Source organism: Phytophthora ramorum, assembly GCF_020800215.1.
Source record: "Phytophthora ramorum isolate Pr-102 chromosome Unknown Phyram_PR-102_s0001, whole genome shotgun sequence".
In the NCBI taxonomy this organism is placed as follows: Eukaryota; Oomycota; class Peronosporomycetes; order Peronosporales; family Peronosporaceae; genus Phytophthora; species Phytophthora ramorum.
The window spans coordinates 1,006,323-1,022,722 of record NW_027150647.1 but is presented as its reverse complement, the minus strand read 5'-3'; the positions used below and the strand labels follow the sequence as shown (position 1 = coordinate 1,022,722).

At 51.6% G+C, this 16,400-nt stretch overlaps 6 protein-coding genes across 6 annotated transcripts; 3 read left to right on the top strand and 3 right to left on the bottom strand.

Annotated features, from left to right (window-relative positions):
• Positions 1 to 3,127: 3,127 nt before the first annotated feature.
• On the top strand, positions 3,128 to 3,856 carry KRP23_158 (RxLR effector protein PSR2; the record flags this gene model as incomplete). Its single annotated transcript, XM_067895961.1, has 1 exon — positions 3,128 to 3,856. The coding sequence occupies one exon, from the start codon at positions 3,128 to 3,130 to the stop codon at positions 3,854 to 3,856; it is 729 nt and encodes a 242-aa protein (XP_067750713.1).
• A 1,628-nt stretch (positions 3,857 to 5,484) lies between these two features.
• KRP23_157 (Multidrug and toxin extrusion protein 2) lies at positions 5,485 to 5,997 on the top strand (the record flags this gene model as incomplete). Its single annotated transcript, XM_067885038.1, has 1 exon — positions 5,485 to 5,997. The coding sequence occupies one exon, from the start codon at positions 5,485 to 5,487 to the stop codon at positions 5,995 to 5,997; it is 513 nt and encodes a 170-aa protein (XP_067750712.1).
• Positions 5,998 to 8,330: 2,333 nt separating this feature from the next.
• KRP23_156 (RxLR effector protein) lies at positions 8,331 to 8,987 on the top strand (the record flags this gene model as incomplete). The annotated part of the gene is made up of 1 exon (XM_067895951.1): positions 8,331 to 8,987. One exon carries the CDS (start codon positions 8,331 to 8,333, stop codon positions 8,985 to 8,987), a length of 657 nt encoding a protein of 218 aa, XP_067750711.1.
• A 1,513-nt stretch (positions 8,988 to 10,500) lies between these two features.
• KRP23_155 (RxLR effector protein) lies at positions 10,501 to 11,238 on the bottom strand (the record flags this gene model as incomplete). The annotated part of the gene is made up of 1 exon (XM_067895945.1): positions 10,501 to 11,238. One exon carries the CDS (start codon positions 11,236 to 11,238, stop codon positions 10,501 to 10,503), a length of 738 nt encoding a protein of 245 aa, XP_067750710.1.
• A 1,005-nt stretch (positions 11,239 to 12,243) lies between these two features.
• Positions 12,244 to 13,877, bottom strand: KRP23_154 (uncharacterized protein; the record flags this gene model as incomplete). Its single annotated transcript, XM_067884924.1, has 4 exons — positions 12,244 to 12,459; positions 13,426 to 13,449; positions 13,521 to 13,634; positions 13,698 to 13,877. The coding sequence occupies 4 exons, from the start codon at positions 13,875 to 13,877 to the stop codon at positions 12,244 to 12,246; spliced, it is 534 nt and encodes a 177-aa protein (XP_067750709.1).
• Positions 13,878 to 14,217: 340 nt separating this feature from the next.
• On the bottom strand, positions 14,218 to 15,846 carry KRP23_153 (uncharacterized protein; the record flags this gene model as incomplete). The annotated part of the gene is made up of 1 exon (XM_067884812.1): positions 14,218 to 15,846. One exon carries the CDS (start codon positions 15,844 to 15,846, stop codon positions 14,218 to 14,220), a length of 1,629 nt encoding a protein of 542 aa, XP_067750708.1.
• Positions 15,847 to 16,400: the final 554 nt, after the last annotated feature.

Sequence of the window (16,400 nt, the reverse complement as noted above, 5' to 3'; positions counted from 1 at the left end):
GAAGTGCACGGGTGAATACGGCGACCAGAGCTGCAGGACGCAAGCATCGAGCGAAGAAGAAGGGAACGTCTATGGCGCAATTCGATATAGGTGACTTCGTCTTGTATGCTGATGTTTGGCAACACGTACGGGGTAAACTACGGCTGAAGTGGTGCGGTCCGGCACAGGTCGTGGCGACCACATCCAACTGGATCTTTGAGATTCAGAACTTGGTGACAGGTCAGCGTAAAGAGGCTCATGCAAGTCGACTGAAATTTTATGCAGATGCGTCCCTCAACGTCACCGAGGATTTACTGTTACACGTGGCCCACAATGGCGAAGGACACGTTCTTCACTCGTTGCTGGAGGCGCGATACAATCGCCAGGAGAAGCGACACGAGATTAAAGTACATTGGCGCGGACTGGATGCTGTTGAGGACTCCTGGGAACCCGCGGACTTGTTACTACAAGATGTTCCAGCGGTGGTTAAGGCATTTGTTCGGGGTCAGGGAAACCTGACACCCGTGAAGGCACTTAAAAAGGCACTCCACATCAACTAGGGACGCCTGGGAGTTCCTGACAGCGACTCAATGGAAGGCCGCACTTAACTTTCTAGGGACAACTGTTCTAGAGGGGGAAGTGTTGTAGCTGAAGCTACAGCGTGTAGCCATTGCAGGGGTTTTGCCCAGCAACAGCTGCACTGATCAGGAGTTTTGCAACCGATGCGAACACGAGCCCAAGCGGTTGGGCAACGGACGACTTTAAAGAGAGAGCTCTAGTAGAACTACAACGAGTAGCGAAACCAGACGATCAATACACTCACTTCTACATTTACCGAGCGACAAACAACAACGACCTTCATCCGTTGAGCTGTCAGGAAGTCTAGTTGCTGGAGTGCAGTATTGACTGAGTATAGTCCGCACATCGAAAACGAATTCGGCAAGCGTTCCTGGGTTTGAAAAACGATGCGTGCTCGAGTTGATGCTGGTATCTATAGTACGGCAACATGAAAGTTAACATCAATAAATTATGTACTAGAAGCATTGGGTGTCTGTATTCAGGGTAGCAATCTAACGTGGTCATGCGTCGATCCTTTTGTGACCGAAGTTTTATTAAGATTGAGTGCATACAAACATGAAAACATCCTGGAAACAGGGTTCCAATAAATGAGACGGCGTACCTTGTTGTGGTTGGTGGTGGTGGTGGTGGCAGTGTGGTTGAATTGAAAATGAGAGCTATCCTACCATCGAAAACTGCGGCAGCACCTCCCGCAATGTCACTCTGACAGCTGCGGTTAGTTCTCGGTGAGTGCTCTGTAACTGACCGAGAACTAACAGGCAAAAACGCAACCGCACCATTTCACCGTCAACACCAACGCGTACACACGCGTCTGTACGCGTTGGTACATGCTTGTGTGCGCATTTGTGTTGTCAGATAATGGTACACTGGGTGGGTAACGACCTGCTGAATGTTCGATTTAGGCTGTGCTTGGGTGACGTAAGTAGATAGTCTAGGGTTGTATTCTGCTGACAGGATAGACCGCGGAATCTTAGGCGCGTCCACTACTTCTAGCATCCTAGTCTGTGGTATGAAAGCTGATACTGATACACCATCGTCCCGTAGCGCTCAGACCCACAACACGACCTCGTCTTCCGCATGTGCTGAAAGAACGGCTGCTGTTCCAAGAGGCCGAATCCTGCGAGCGGCTGCACTCGCTGCATCGGGGAAGTATTATACGGTAACAGGGATGCAGTAACAGAAGAAAAAAACTACCCCCTTGCTACATTTCGGACTAAGTCGATTGCTATGTCGGAGATTATCTCTATTTTAGACCCCCTATCTCGGGTTAGGAGACCTCAAGTTTGCCAGAATGGATGAAAACCACAATACAAATTGACTGCACACATTATGATCTAGTTTTGACCAATAAAAATCCTTTAACAATATGTGTGCGTCATATAATAGTAAATGCACGTTATTTTCGGACCGGAGGTAGTATTCAATTTGTCTGTGTAGAATCAACTTATCCGGTGGAGCTCAAGATTAGCACAGAGTTCATCAAGAGCCAAATACACTGAATTATTCCGAACTACACGACTAATAGCAGAGCAGATGGCTCGCTCGCTGCTTGCCGGTCATCTTGCACAACATCTCTTTCTGCTTCGTGGATTGGTTGCGGTACCTGAGTTGCGAACGCATGGTGGCTTTTGAAGAATGGAAGATGGAGCCGTGTACTCAGTTTTCCACTGCAATAAATAATGTTGATTCTGAGCCGTTCATTTGCAAATTTGCAATCTACAAACCTAAATGTAACTTCGATTAGTACAGCATCGCGGCAGCTAGAGCAAATCTTCTGCAAATCCGTACTATCTGTGCGAGGTAAATTGCTGCACGCAGTTCTTCCTTTGCCGGGGAACTCTGTAGGTTTTAAGGTAGTGGTGGTAAGATTCATGGATAGGTAGCGAAGCTGATTCCAAAGATCTACTTGAGGTCTGTTCAAGTGCATCTGCTTTCAGTGCGCGTTCTCTTGTAGAGCCAAGATACAATCATGCTTGTTCCCGACAGCTCTCCCTCTTTTATCATCCCGACAGCTCTCTTTTATACATAAGTAATATGACATATACAGTATCGCAAGGGGTAGGTGTTAGCAATGCAATGAGCCGTATTTTAATAGCTAGAATAATAGGAGCAAACCCGAGTCCAGCGCCGAGTTTCCCAGCAAACCGAGCAATGCCACGCCCCAAGTTTGCAACTGTTTCGTTCGTAGGGGCGTTGCGAATGCCTTTGAGGAACGCAGCGAAGCAATGTCAAATCCTGATGTGTATCCTCGGATGTGCTTGCCAAGCACTGCTGGGCTCAGCGACTAAGGTTTTGTATGAGACTTGTATGCAGTAGTAATACATGTACCTGGTTTTGAATTTGAATTTGTTGCGGTTTATAAGGCCAACTACTCCCGAAGCAGCACAGTAGTAATACCTGGTACCCCATCCTGTTTGGGATCCCTGAGGCAACCGTATGCCTTGCGTGGGCGATGGTGTGCAATTCGTTAAGTTGAGGCCAGCGCGCACCGTCGTCCACGGAGGAGATAATCAACCTCTCTCACTTCGCAATTCACTCTCAAGAGGCAAGATCAAGTACAAGTTGAGCCATGAGGCTGCACTACGTCCTGCTGTTAGCTAGTGCGGCGCTATTGTCGACTATCGATGCTTCCTTGGCGATCACGTCGTCGAAAACGTCTACGCTCAGCTCCCCGGCTGCAGCTCGCTCACTCTTTGTTGAACAACACAACATCGTTTCCAAGAGACTCTTGAGAGCTGAGACCACGGCGGACGAGGACGAGGAAGAAGAAGAAGAAGGAGAAAATGAAGAAGAAGACGAAGAGAGGGGGATTACACTGCCCTCCAGCGCTACCGAGAAGATCGCAAAGCTGGCTATGTCGAGTGACGAAATTGCCCGAATTCAGGCCAAACTGGACCGCGTCTTCAAAGGAATTCAGCTTGATAAGAAGAACTCGTATCTCTTCGGTGATGCTAATCTGAGAAAATGGGCTCAGAATGCACTCAACATGCACGGGAATTCCGAGACGGCTTCGGCGGCTATGTTATCTACGTTAACCAAATTCTACAAGCCAGCCGATCTGGCGAGGTGGATCGAATCAGCTAAGGTCGCTCCGAGTGTGGGAAACCTCGCTACGAAGCTGCAGGAGGCGCAGTTTACAAAGTGGCTCGCCGGAGGAAAAGATGCACTTGGCATTCGGGCAATGCTGAAGAAAGCTTCTACTGGACAGGCACGGAATCCCTTGCTTGCGCGGCGAGATGAGCAAATTGTCAAAGCGTTCCATACGTTCGTTAAGCAGCAAAAAGGTATAATAGTTTGAGCAGATAGAGGCAAGCTCTCGCTTCACGGCCCTTGATAATCGTACTCAATTGGTTTGCATCATCGTGCGCTTGTTCCACATGCTGGTCCTTACTGTACAACGTTCACCACCAGTGTTGTTTGCTGGTAAAATAAGACCGAAATAATACTCTCTCTCTCTTTACCCGGTGGGTCATGATGACCTCCAATCTTTGTCCTGGTTGTCCCCCTTACCGAGTACATGTACTAGTAAGTTACAATACTGTACCTCATTTCCGAGTGGCGGGTGGTTCTGTGGTGAATCGTGTCTGCGCCGCATCCTGCCGTGGGTTTCCTGGCTGCAGCAAGCCCGAAAATGGGCCAGCGATTTCTGATCTACTAAGTGCGAACTTACCTTCACTCTTGTGTTGTTTTTGCATTCAACCGTCGACGTAACGACACTACACTGACTGGACCGCTCGCATTGTCACTTTGGCATTCCGGTACAGCTTCACGCCTCGATCGATTGGACTCTACTATGGCGATCGAGCCTCGGAGCCCTACCTATGCGAAATATGGTGGAGAGGGGACGCCTCTTTTGGACCGCAAGCAAAAGCCCGATACGGTCGTGGGTATCGCTGGTAGTCTCGGACTACCTGACGAAGTAGAACCCCACGTCGTCGAAGAGCTCAAGACGCTACTCAAACTCGTGTACCCCGTGGTACGTTTACTTGGTATGTACATGATAAGGGTACAATATAGCCTAACGGAGACTTTCATGGTACTTGCAGGTTGTGACGTCGGCGCTCGAGTTTTTGCCAGGTTTCACGTGTATTATCCTGGCGGGACACATCAAGTCTCCGCACACGCAGCAATATGTGGACGCTGCCACACTCTCCACAATGGTTTGCTGCAGATGTTACGGAGGTTATCTTGTTTGAAAAAGGTGACTCATGTAGTTGCTGTGTTTTGCTGCAGTTCATGAACATTACAGCGTACTCCATCGGTTTTGGACTCACGTCGGCGCTGGACACGCTATGTTCCCAGGCGTACGGTGCCAAGCGGTTTGGCAAGATCGGTCTCTACTTCCAGGCGGGTTTGCAGATTGTCGGCGCTTGTCTTGGACCGGTTTTCCTCTTGAACTGGTACTCGGAGAGCTTCTTGCTGTACATGGGGCAAGACCCGGAGGTGTCCAGGCTGGCACAGATCTTCTCTCGTTGGACGCTGCCTGGAGTGCCGTTTGTGTTCCTGTACGAGCTGGTGCGCAAGGTCTTGCAAGCTCAAAATATTATGAAGCCGCTCGTGGCGATTGCGGCTCTCGGCAACGTCGTGAACATTGTGTCGGGCTACTTTTTGACGTACCACACGTCCATGGGCTTTGAAGGCGTCGCACTCTCGAGATCTCTGGGCAATATGGTGTTGCCGTTGCTACTGGTCCCGTACTTCTACTACCACCCACACCACCTCAGCCAGTGGTGGCGCGGATGGAACATGAAGGAGGCGTTCGAGCACGTCGGGTTGTTTCTGGTTCTAGGCGTGCCGGGGTGTATGATGATGACTATGGAATGGTGGGCTTTCGAGCTGCTTACGTTGATGGCGGGGGTGCTCCCGAACGCGGTCGTGGCGGTCAGCGCTCATGCGGTGCTCGTCAACATCAACAACATCATTTACATGGTCTTTGCGGGTCTCGCAGTGGCCGCCAACATCCGCGTTGGCAACTGTCTCGGCGCCAACGCACCCAAGCAGGCCAAGCTGGCGTGCACCGTCGCGCTGCTGCTGACGCTGGTCATCTCGTCGACATTTTCCGTCATGCTGTACACGCTGCGTGGGGTGATTCCCAGCCTCTTCCTCAATGACGCCCAAGGTATCGCGCGCGCAGCTAGCGTACTGGCAATTTGGGCTCCCTTGGAAGTGCTGGATGGCCTGAATGCGGTGGTGCAGGGCATCTTCCGTGGCGCAGGCAAGCAGAAAGTGGCTGCGACGGTGAATGCCGTGGCGTACTACGTTTTTGGCATTCCTGTTGCGGGAGTACTGGGCTTCTACGTCGTCTTGGGCGTTGAGGGTCTGTGGCTGGGCTTCGGCTTCGGCATCTTCGTGGCTGCGTCACTGCAGTTCTACATGCTCTTCGAGCGCTGGACGTGGGCGGAGCTTGCCGACGACGCACAGAAGAGAACGGCCGAATGAACGTACTCATTCCAGTGATCACGCTGTAGATAGACTTTATGACCGGCGCGATCGCACAAATACAAGCTCACTCGAACTACAGTAGCGTTGCAACTACAAAGTACTACTGGTAACGTTACAGCACAACTCCATGGGCCCTCCACAGATACGTAGCTAACCACCAATGGGCCTTAGAATCGATGCTCCAACATTTATTTGCCACCGACAAATTCATTGAGCGCGTGGCTTGGATGCACTAAAGTACTAACTCAATTCAAATATTTCACAGTTGGGGAAGGCGGCGCTTGAATTCCCACCAGGGCTCACGTGCATTATCCTAGCGAGTCACATGGATCCACCAAGCACGCAACAATTGACAATGGTAGGTAGTTACCTATCTACGAACGTTGCATGGTGGTGTATTGACTTGTGTTGTAGATTATGAACGTGACCAACTATTCTGCATGATTTGGGCTCTCGTCGGTGCTGGACACGTTGTGTTCTCAAGCGTATGGCGCTGGCCATTATGATAAAATCGGCGGCTACGTCCAAGCCGGTGTGTTGGTTGTGTTTGGGCCCATTTCCCTGCTCAACTGGTACCTGGAGGTGGCTCATGGTGCTCGTGGGGCAGGACGCAGTGGTATCGAGGTTAGCGCAGAGTTTTTCGCGGTGGATGTTGCTGGCGATGCCGTTTGTAGTGGTCTGTGAGCTCTGTTTTACGCTGTCAAATACCTGATAGAGACCTGTCTCCATTGAGAATAACCACTTTGGTTTGTCGTGGTTTCTTGGCGCGCGTTGATGGTTTGCGCTCCGAGCCATGAAAACAGAATAAAAAAATGGACTTTAGCGGCGAAGATTCCGAGTGGAGGATCTTGAATAAAAGGACTGCTTTCGCTGAGGCAATAGTGCTGTACACATTTGCCACTTTATGGGGTCGCGAGCATCCGTTGATTGTGTTCTGAGGGGCAAACAGTTTGGTACAGCAACACAACCTCAGAATTGATTCGTACTTCGAAGTATATCCTAATTTCATGCGCTGAAGACGAATAATATGCTTCTTATCGAAGCACAGCAGAAGTCGAGTTTATTCACCATGTTCGCGGGCTCAGCAGTTGCCGCCAACATCCTTGTCGGCAACTTCTTTGATGCCAATGACCCCAAGCAAGCGCATCTTGTCCATAAAATGGTACTTGCGTTGACTCTGGTCGTATCGCTGATGTGTACAATGACGATGACAGACAAAGAGTTCCAAATTGCGTCGGGCATCGAAGGGTTGTGGGTGGGCTTCGTATTCGAACATGTTTGTGTCGGCATCGCTGCTGCAGAGAAACTTGTGTCGCCAGTGACGCTCAAATGCGTACAGCTAGGCGAAAAAGCACAGTGAAAGTGGCAAAGATGGCTACAAGTTGTTGAATAAAATGGCGTTTTGAGACGCGGAGAACTAAAAGAACTTTACGATCACCAACCTGTGTTAGTTTGCCTTACGTATGATATAATTGTCCATGCACATGGAGAATCTTGCAAACAAACCTGGGTCAGCCCCATGTACAGATGTCCCCGGCAAATGTGCAACTGCAAGCAGCAATTCACCTCGCACAGTTAGTACAGATGTGCATGGGATTTGAGACTGGTCGGGATGGGATGTACTCAGGCAGATGCAACGTGGAGGGAAAATATCGCGATGCGGGAAGCTTGCTGCACGTGCAAGCAATAAATTCAGAGTAACTTAGTACTTTTGCATTTATATGGCACCTGTGCGAATCTTGCAACCTCGCAGTCTTTATTGATCCAACCTTTGCAGATTTGGCGGGGACATACGTACCTCGAAGCCGCACGTTGCGTTATCCCCCACGCAGAAGCCTTTGCCGCCTTGTCATCATTGATAACACCTTTTAGTGGTTGTTGAAGGGCACGCACGACCACAATGTGAACACTATCGTCCAAACGAAGATAAACTTTGGGATCAGATCGGCTGAAAACGACGAGTCTTGATCGATTCCATGGATAATCTCTACATGTACAGTGCACTGTAGCGGGTAATTTGAAGCGTACTCCTCGCATCCAACCTTCTTCTGCAGGTATCCCTCCTCCTGTACATAATGCATGGTTGCTCTGCTCGAAAAGTTCACCAAACTGCTGCGGTCGCGACAGATAACGACACAGTCATCCGGACGTTCGAGCCGTCGTTCGTGTTGACGAAGCCTGTTCAGCAGCTCTCAATGATAATTAAGCTGCGTTTATCCTAACCGATGTGTCACCTTGGTACGCTCCAACTTCGGTGAGCCCTCAGCTACACTCACTTTGCAATCTGCTCTCAAGCGACCCACGTTCCAAGACCGTGTAAGAAACCAGCAATGCGTCTGTACTACTTTTTGCTGCTAGTTACTGTGGCCTTCCTGTCAAGTGTCGATGCTGCCTCAGCGACTACCTCATCGAAATTCCTCCCTGGCGACCAAGTTGACTCTGTTGGCGAGAGGCTGTTGAGAACGGAGACTGCGGTAGACAAGGACGACAGTAGCGAAGAGAGAGGATTCGTGCTTCCCGGCTTTGCCCAGAACGTCGCAAAGCTAGCCAAGTCGCGTGTTCAGAACGTTCAGGCCAGGGTGAAGCAGTTTCGTGTGGAAAGCAAGTTCCGCTCGCTAGAGCTTCACACGAAGAGCCCTTTGTCCAGCCCGGAGTTGAAGAAATGGGCCGACTCCGTGGCCAAGCTGTACAAGAATGACCCCGAGAAGACTGCGAACTCAATGCTGACAACTTTGACGAAGTACTACGACGAAAATACGGTGACGAGGTGGGTCCAGGCGGCGAAGGGTTCGCTACAAGTGGGAACGTATGCTCACAACCTGCAGGCGTTGCAGTTTACCAAATGGATGGACGAGGGACTAGACGTGGCTGGTCTCCAGAAAAAGTTGATAACGACTGCTACTAAGAGTGACAACCACCGAGATAAGTTGATTGTGCAGGCGTTCGCTGGCTTCATTAAACGCAATGCGGCAGTAGTGACACCTTAGTAAGTTACATTCGCATCAATGTTAAGCACGCTACAGTTTTATTCAAATCTCGACCAGGCTCAAATGTTCCGATCGTCGCTAGAAGCACGGGTGGAAGCGTAATATTACCCAAAACAACAAAGCAATCAAAACCCCGCGCGCTACGTCAATACGTTTCGTTTCTCAGTGGGGTACATTGATGTCATTTAGCTCTATCACTAACGACCTCCTATGTCAGTTCTGCCGGCTGTCGATCAGCCGTCAGCTTCTGGGCACCGCTCTGCTGTTGGCAGATCGATTCCCCTGACCGTCCCTTAAGGAACAGCACTGACACCCCTTGTCTGGTGTGCTGCACCATAATCCAAATGCCAACGGCCGACGTCTCCGTCCGCCAGTTCATTGACTCGTGTCCATTGGGCTGGATGTGCTCGACCCGCTTCTATTGTGGTTTGTCAACTCCGCTTCGTGTCCATGGCCTGGTTGGCCAACCAGTCGGCCATCTTATTGTGTTCTCTGCGGTGGTGGGTCCATGTTAGGACCATTACCGTCGCCAGGTTCCGTCTGCTTTGCCAATACAGAGTCTTTAAGTGAGCTGCTTTTGGTGGGTGTCTGGCCCGATGTTGCCTGATTATCATGGCACTATCTCCAACCACAGGTACGTCAATATGTACATTCTAATACGCAACTATATTATAGTTGCTGTATTGTGTAGTATTTTGTGGATGTAGAAATTTGTCCAGAGATATCTACTAATCCACGCAATAGTATTTGAAAGAAATGCACTGAATTCATTCGAGAAGATGAGGATCGATCACGAATTCACTTTACCGTGCGCTTTTGCGCCTCTTTTGCGAGTTGGTCGCATGACTGGAGCCCCAGAGCAGCAATGCGACTGAAATAAAGACTCATAATCAACGTCCCATGCGAAATAGAAGATAAACGACGCAGCGGTCGGTATCCCGCACGCGAAGACACCTTGTGTTCGCAGGCGTACGGCGCTCGTCGGTTCGACAAGATCGGCGTCTACTTCCAAGCCGGATTTCTCGTCGTGGCAACGTGCTTCGTGCCGATTTTCCTGCTCAATTGGTATTCGGGCGAGTTTCTGCTTCTTGCAGGGCAGGACCCGGAGGTGTCGAGGCTGGCGCAAACCTTTTCGCGCTGGGCGATCTTGGGAGTTCCTTTTGTGTTTTTGTACAAACTTTTTCGGAAAGTGTTGCAAGCGCAAAATATCTTGAAGCCACTCGTAGCTTTTGCAGCAGTGGGGGCTATCGTAAACGCGGTCTCTGGTTACCTGTTGACGTTCCATACAAATATGGGGTTCGAGGGGATTGCGCTGTCGAGATCCTTAGGAAATATGGTACTCCCGTTCATGTTGGTCCCGTACTTTTACTACCAGCCGCAAAAGTTAGTGCATTTTGATACAGCAACACAATGATTCAAATGTACTACGTAGTAGTGAATTGATTCGTATCGCCTTATTTTGTCGGCAACGTAGCGTTGCCAAGCCTAAAAGTTACCAGCGTATCAAAGTCCCTTATCTAAGCGCGGCAGACGTCGGTTTATGCTTTTTAATGAAAGCACCGAACGCCTCCTCAATCAGGCCGTCTCGCTTGACTCCAGTGCTTGTAGCAGTCGTTATCAACTTTTTCTGGAGACCAGCCACGTCTAGTCCCTCGTCCATCCATTTGGTAAACTGCAACGCCTGCAGGTTGCGAGCATACGTTCCCACTTGTAGCGAACCCTTCGCCGCCTGGACCCACCTCGTCACCGTATTTTCGTCGTAGTACTTCGTCAAAGTTGTCAGCATTGAGTTCGCAGTCTTCTCGGGGTCATTCTTGTACAGCTTGGCCACGGAGTCGGCCCATTTCTTCAACTCCGGGCTGGACAAAGGGCTCTTCGTGTGAAGCTCTAGCGAGCGGAACTTGCTTTCCACACGAAACTGCTTCACCCTGGCCTGAACGTTCTGAACACGCGACTTGGCTAGCTTTGCGACGTTCTGGGCAAAGCCGGGAAGCACGAATCCTCTCTCTTCGCTACTGTCGTCCTTGTCTACCGCAGTCTCCGTTCTCAACAGCCTCTCGCCAACAGAGTCAACTTGGTCGCCAAGGAGGAATTTCGATGAGGTAGTCGCTGAGGCAGCATCGACACTTGACAGGAAGGCCACAGTAACTAGCAGCAAAAAGTAGTGCAGACGCATTGCTGATTTCTTGTACGGTCTTGGAACGTGGGTCGCTTGAGAGCAGAATTGAAGTGGTGCGAGAAGAGTTGCCATTTAATAGACCTTTGCAGATGGATGGATGTCAGGGAAGGGAAAGCTTCGGCAAAAGCACTGTGGCGGGCCGTTCGAGCGTACTTCTCGCATTAGGACATTGTCCACGGACTCGATCGAGGCTCGTCGTTTACAGCCGAGCTGATCCCAAACTTTATCTTCGGTTGGAGACAGTGTCGTCTGTAAACTTCATCTTGTGGTTGCGACGCTCGACAATCAGAACGAGAAAGCGCCTTACCGGTGATCACGATGCGGGAAAGGATCCTGCATGGGGATAATCAGCTTGTTGATCGCAACGTACGTGCTCAGACCTGGCTGGCCCAGCTTTTGTTTTGGGAAATCGTCTGTGATCCGAACCGAAACAAGGTACAGCGACGCAGTTTCGACAATTGTAAGGTTCAAAGAGAGCTGGCCGCCAAACGCGCGTTGACTTTTAGTGGTCCCCCACCGAGCCGCGTTCACGATTTTAGTGCAGCCAGTCCCGACGCTCGGGTTCACTGTATTTTCTCGCTTAGCCGCGTGTCTTCTGCCAGCTTTTAAACGACCTGAGCTGCTCGATGTCGACACAGATTCGGCCCCCGCCGTACACGGCAGGCACGCTCTTGTTGCCTGGGCCACGGATAATATCCTGCAGTACGATGTTTTGCCATCAAATATCTGGAATGGGGCTCAAGCTGCCGAAACGGCACCGTGTCGGCAAGAAGGTCGCGTACACCATGAAGACAGCCACCAACGAGACGACCGGAGTGAGCGCAAGCGCCAGTAGACTGCGCTTGGTTGAAACCGTTGTATATGCCAAGTTATTCACGTTTTGAGCACTGACTGACGCGACAGGAGTCCCACCAACGTACCAGTTGAGCATATCGTGACGGCCACTTGTAAGCTTGAACCTAAAATGTGTTCACCACCACCGAAGACTTGCTCTGAGGCTAATAATCCAGTAGCACACTCTTGTATTTGAAAGAAACGCAGTAAATTAAATCGACAAGTGTAGGGTCTAGCAGAAATTCACCTGGCCGTGCGCGTTTGCGCCTCCTTCGCGAGTTCGTCCCATGACCAGTTCCCCAGCAGCATCCACACGAGCAAAGCGACCGAAACGGAGACTCCGAAGCCAAAACCCAGCCATAATCCCTCAACGCCCAGTGCAAAATGGAAGCCGAACAGCGCAGCCATCGGAATTCCACACGCGTAGTAGGCCATGCCACTCACACTAGCGGCCACTTTCTGCTTGCCTAAACCTCGGAAAACGCCTTGCAGCACGGTATTTTGCCCGTCAATGATCTCAAACGGCGCCCAGACCGCCAACAGACTGGCGGATCGCTCAATGCTCTCTTTATCAACGAGAAATAGACCCGGAATGCTTTGGCGCAACAAAAACATCATCGCCGCGAAAGTCAGCGAAATTAGCAGTGTGAGCATTTGCGCAACTTTGCACGCAAGTTTCGCCTGTTTCGGAGAATTTGCACCAAGATAGTTGCCAATGCGAATGTTCGCAGCGACTGCCAACCCCCAGAAAACCATGTACATCATGTTGTTTACGTTCACTTGCACTGCATGCGCACTGACAGCCACGACGGCGTTCGGTAGCACCCCAGCCATCAACGTCAGCATTTCGAAAGCCCACCATTCTAACGTCATCAAAATTGCACCAGGGATACCAAGGCGCAAAAACAGCTTCACGTGTGCAATTGCTTCGCGCAAATTCCACCCTTGCCACCATTGCGCTAACTTTTGCGGCTGGTAGTAAAAGTACGGGACCAACATGAACGGCAGCACCATATTTCCTAAGGATCTCGACAGCGCAATCCCCTCGAACCCCATATTTGTATGGAACGTCAACAGGTAACCAGAGACCGCGTTTACAATAGCCCCCACTGCTGCAAAAGCTACGAGTGGCTTCAAGATATTTTGCGCTTGCAACACTTTCCGAAAAAGTTTGTACAAAAACACAAAAGGAACTCCCAAGATCGCCCAGCGCGAAAAGGTTTGCGCCAGCCTCGACACCTCCGGGTCCTGCCCTGCAAGAAGCAGAAACTCGCCCGAATACCAATTGAGCAGGAAAATCGGCACGAAGCACGTTGCCACGACGAGAAATCCGGCTTGGAAGTAGACGCCGATCTTGTCGAACCGACGAGCGCCGTACGCCTGCGAACACAAGGTGTCTAGGGCCGAGGAGAGGCCCGAGCCTACGGAGAAAGCTGTAATGTTCATGAACTGCGACAGAAATGAGGTGGCGCAAATTAGTTGCAATGCAAACTGTATCTGTTGCGCAAACTGTGAAATACCATGGTGGATAAAGTGGCGGCGTCCACGTATTGTTGCGTGTGGGGCGAGTCGATATGTCCCGCCAAGATGATGCAGGTGAAACCAGGAACAAACTCCAATCCTGTGGTCAACACCTTTGCAACAAGAACAAAAATCAGTATTTGCGCAAAAGATTTTTGTCTTAAGGTTGGACTCACAACGGGGTAGACGAGGGACAGCAACGTTTGCAGCTCCTCGGTGAGTTTCGGCTCTTTTCCAGGTGCAAATTCTTTGCAGCTGTCGGCAATTGACACGTAGGTTTCGGGCTGCTTGCCATTGAGCAGAGGCGAGCGCTCTCCACTGTCGCGAACTGCAGCGATTTTCCGCGTCATTTGCATCTGCCAGAAGATCGCAAAAGACTTTTGCGGATCTCGTCTTAAGTACGATGATGACCGAATTGACGGCGACCTTAGGTTAAAAGCATTCGCTTGCACAAATGTGGGGGCCTCACTCATCAGTGATGTTTCGGCCTGTCCGGAAGATCTGCCCATGCAAGGTTTAGTCAAAATCGCGATAAAGTTGACGTCGGAATGAACTTGAGGTTGTCCTCCACGCATCAGTGATTGCCCCACTTCAACTTGCCTGCTACTGAAATGAGGCATCAAATGTTCACTCGAGCACGAAATAATACAGTTTTCTTCATTTGCTCAACGCACAAACCCGTAACAACGAGCCCATTTACTCCAGCGAGAGGGACACGAGGTTCACCGCCGGCGCGATCGTCAGCAGCTCCCACCGGAGCATTCCTTGCAACGTGTCGGCGGCATTTCGGTGCGCGTGCTCCTCTCCGCGGTAGTCGGTGCGGCCCGTCCAGCGCAACTGCTGGTACTCTTCGCCTGTGACGGGGTTCACCACGTTCAGAAACTCAATAGATAGCGACAAATGTGCCCACGCCAAATTGCAGTCCGACTCGTCCTGCAGGTGAGAGCCATCGATATCCACACTCTGCGTGCCTAGAACGTAGCCCGTGGCTTCGAGCATGGGCTCGTCGCACTCCGAGTCGGAACTCGGCGACAGCGGCGGCGTGGAAGGCGAACTCGCGTCCACGTACGTGGGCGTGGCCATGGACTCGGACGACGTGGGGATTTTCCTGCTCGTCTCGATGAGGAAGCGCACGAACACGGAGCGGAACGTCGAGATGTCGTCTGTGGGTGAGATCACGTCACGACCAAGCACGTACGCGTTCGGATTAATCTGTTGCAGCACCTCGAGGCGGCTCGTCTCACATTTGACTTTCTTGAAACGGTCGAGCCGCATATCGTTGGCCCACGTCTTCTGCATGAGCTCCGCAACGTTCAGTCCTGTAAACTTCTTGGTGAAGACGCACTCCATGACGCTGCCTTCCACGCGCTGCACAATGTCCCAGCCGAAGGTCTGCATCCTCCTCGTGCGTGTGCGTCCTGCCCCATCCAGGCTGGACGGGAGCAGCAGCCGGTTCTGCACGCGGCCCATGGCTCGGTTATTGTCGAGAATGACCCGCGTGAGGTCCAGTTCCGTGAGTGGGTGAAAGCCAAAGACCTGCGCCGCCTCATAGTCGTCCAGGCGGTCCAGCTGCATGCGAAGAGCTTCCGCCCCACCCAGAGCAGGCTGCTGAAACTGCTGCGCCCACCTGGGCCCGTCCATCTCAGGGCGACTCTCCAGTATCCTGTACAAATGCAGTTTCCACGTCGATTGCTGCTGGATCTCGGCCTTGAGGTACAAATTCTCGGCTCCGAGTCGCTTAACCAGCTCCACGGCCTGTGTGTAATTTGTAGACAAGATGGTCGATTGTGTCATCGCCGCGTTATCTGTCGTTGTGGACGCTTGTAGACACATATCCGCGTATTGCTTTTCCAGGCGCGACACGGTGATTTTCATGTCCTTGAGCTCCTCTCTCTGTCGCTGTCGTGCACGGCGCATACAGTCGCGGTTCTTTTGTCTGCGTAGCTGCATGGCCCCCGCATTGGGCAGTTGTGCACAGTCCAGCATGTGTTCGGGGGCCACACTGGCCCACGTCAAGGCTCTAGGTGCAGTTGATGTCGCCTTGGCTTTTCTCGACGGCTGGGTGGCGATGCCAGCGGCCCAGACTGCCTCCAGCTGAGACCCAAGCCTTATCTCCGCGAGAGGTCCCTCCTCTCCACTAATGGGACTCGCGTCCAGACTGCGCACGTAGCCGTCGGGGCTTTTCACGGGGCTGGCGCCGCTGATGGCGTCCTGCTGGTCCCGCGGGGCGTCCTGCAGGTCGCGTAGCTCCTCCCACACGGCGTCCTCGTAGCTGTCCAGGATGGCGGTCGCGCCGGAGCGCCAGTCGGCCTGCTCGTGCATCATTTCGGGCCTGGGAATCGCGTGCGTTATCGTCCTATTTGGTTGCGCGCAGGTTGCCAAGTGAGACTGCTGCTCACTTGGCAAAAAGGCCACCGGCTACTAAAAGAAGTTGAGACTTGGGTTGAGTATACAGGCGAAATACCCGGTTTTGGCCGTTTCAGGCCAGGTAATCACATACGTTGGGCGGTATTAGTGTGCCGGAAAGACGAGGCCGTTTCGCTACCGCGGCCTGCACAGGATAAACATCAGGATGGACAGGTTGCACCCACACCAAAACCAGCCGTGTTGAAGCTTTGCATATCGTCGTCGATAGTCGCGCAGTACAAAGTGCTTCCCTGGAGAGTGGCGGGTTGCGGCTCGAGTATTGAAACCGGTGCCCAGGCCGCTGGTTCACTTCAACCAAGTGCAAGCACCGGACATATACACCAAGCAAGCGGCGACAGGTTGGCCCATCCGGCTCTCGGTCTAATAACAATGTGTACTTCTCCGACAGTGTGTTACCTGGAGAGGATCAGGTCATCGCGCGCAAGTTGACGGCGGGGCCAAATATCTTTGTC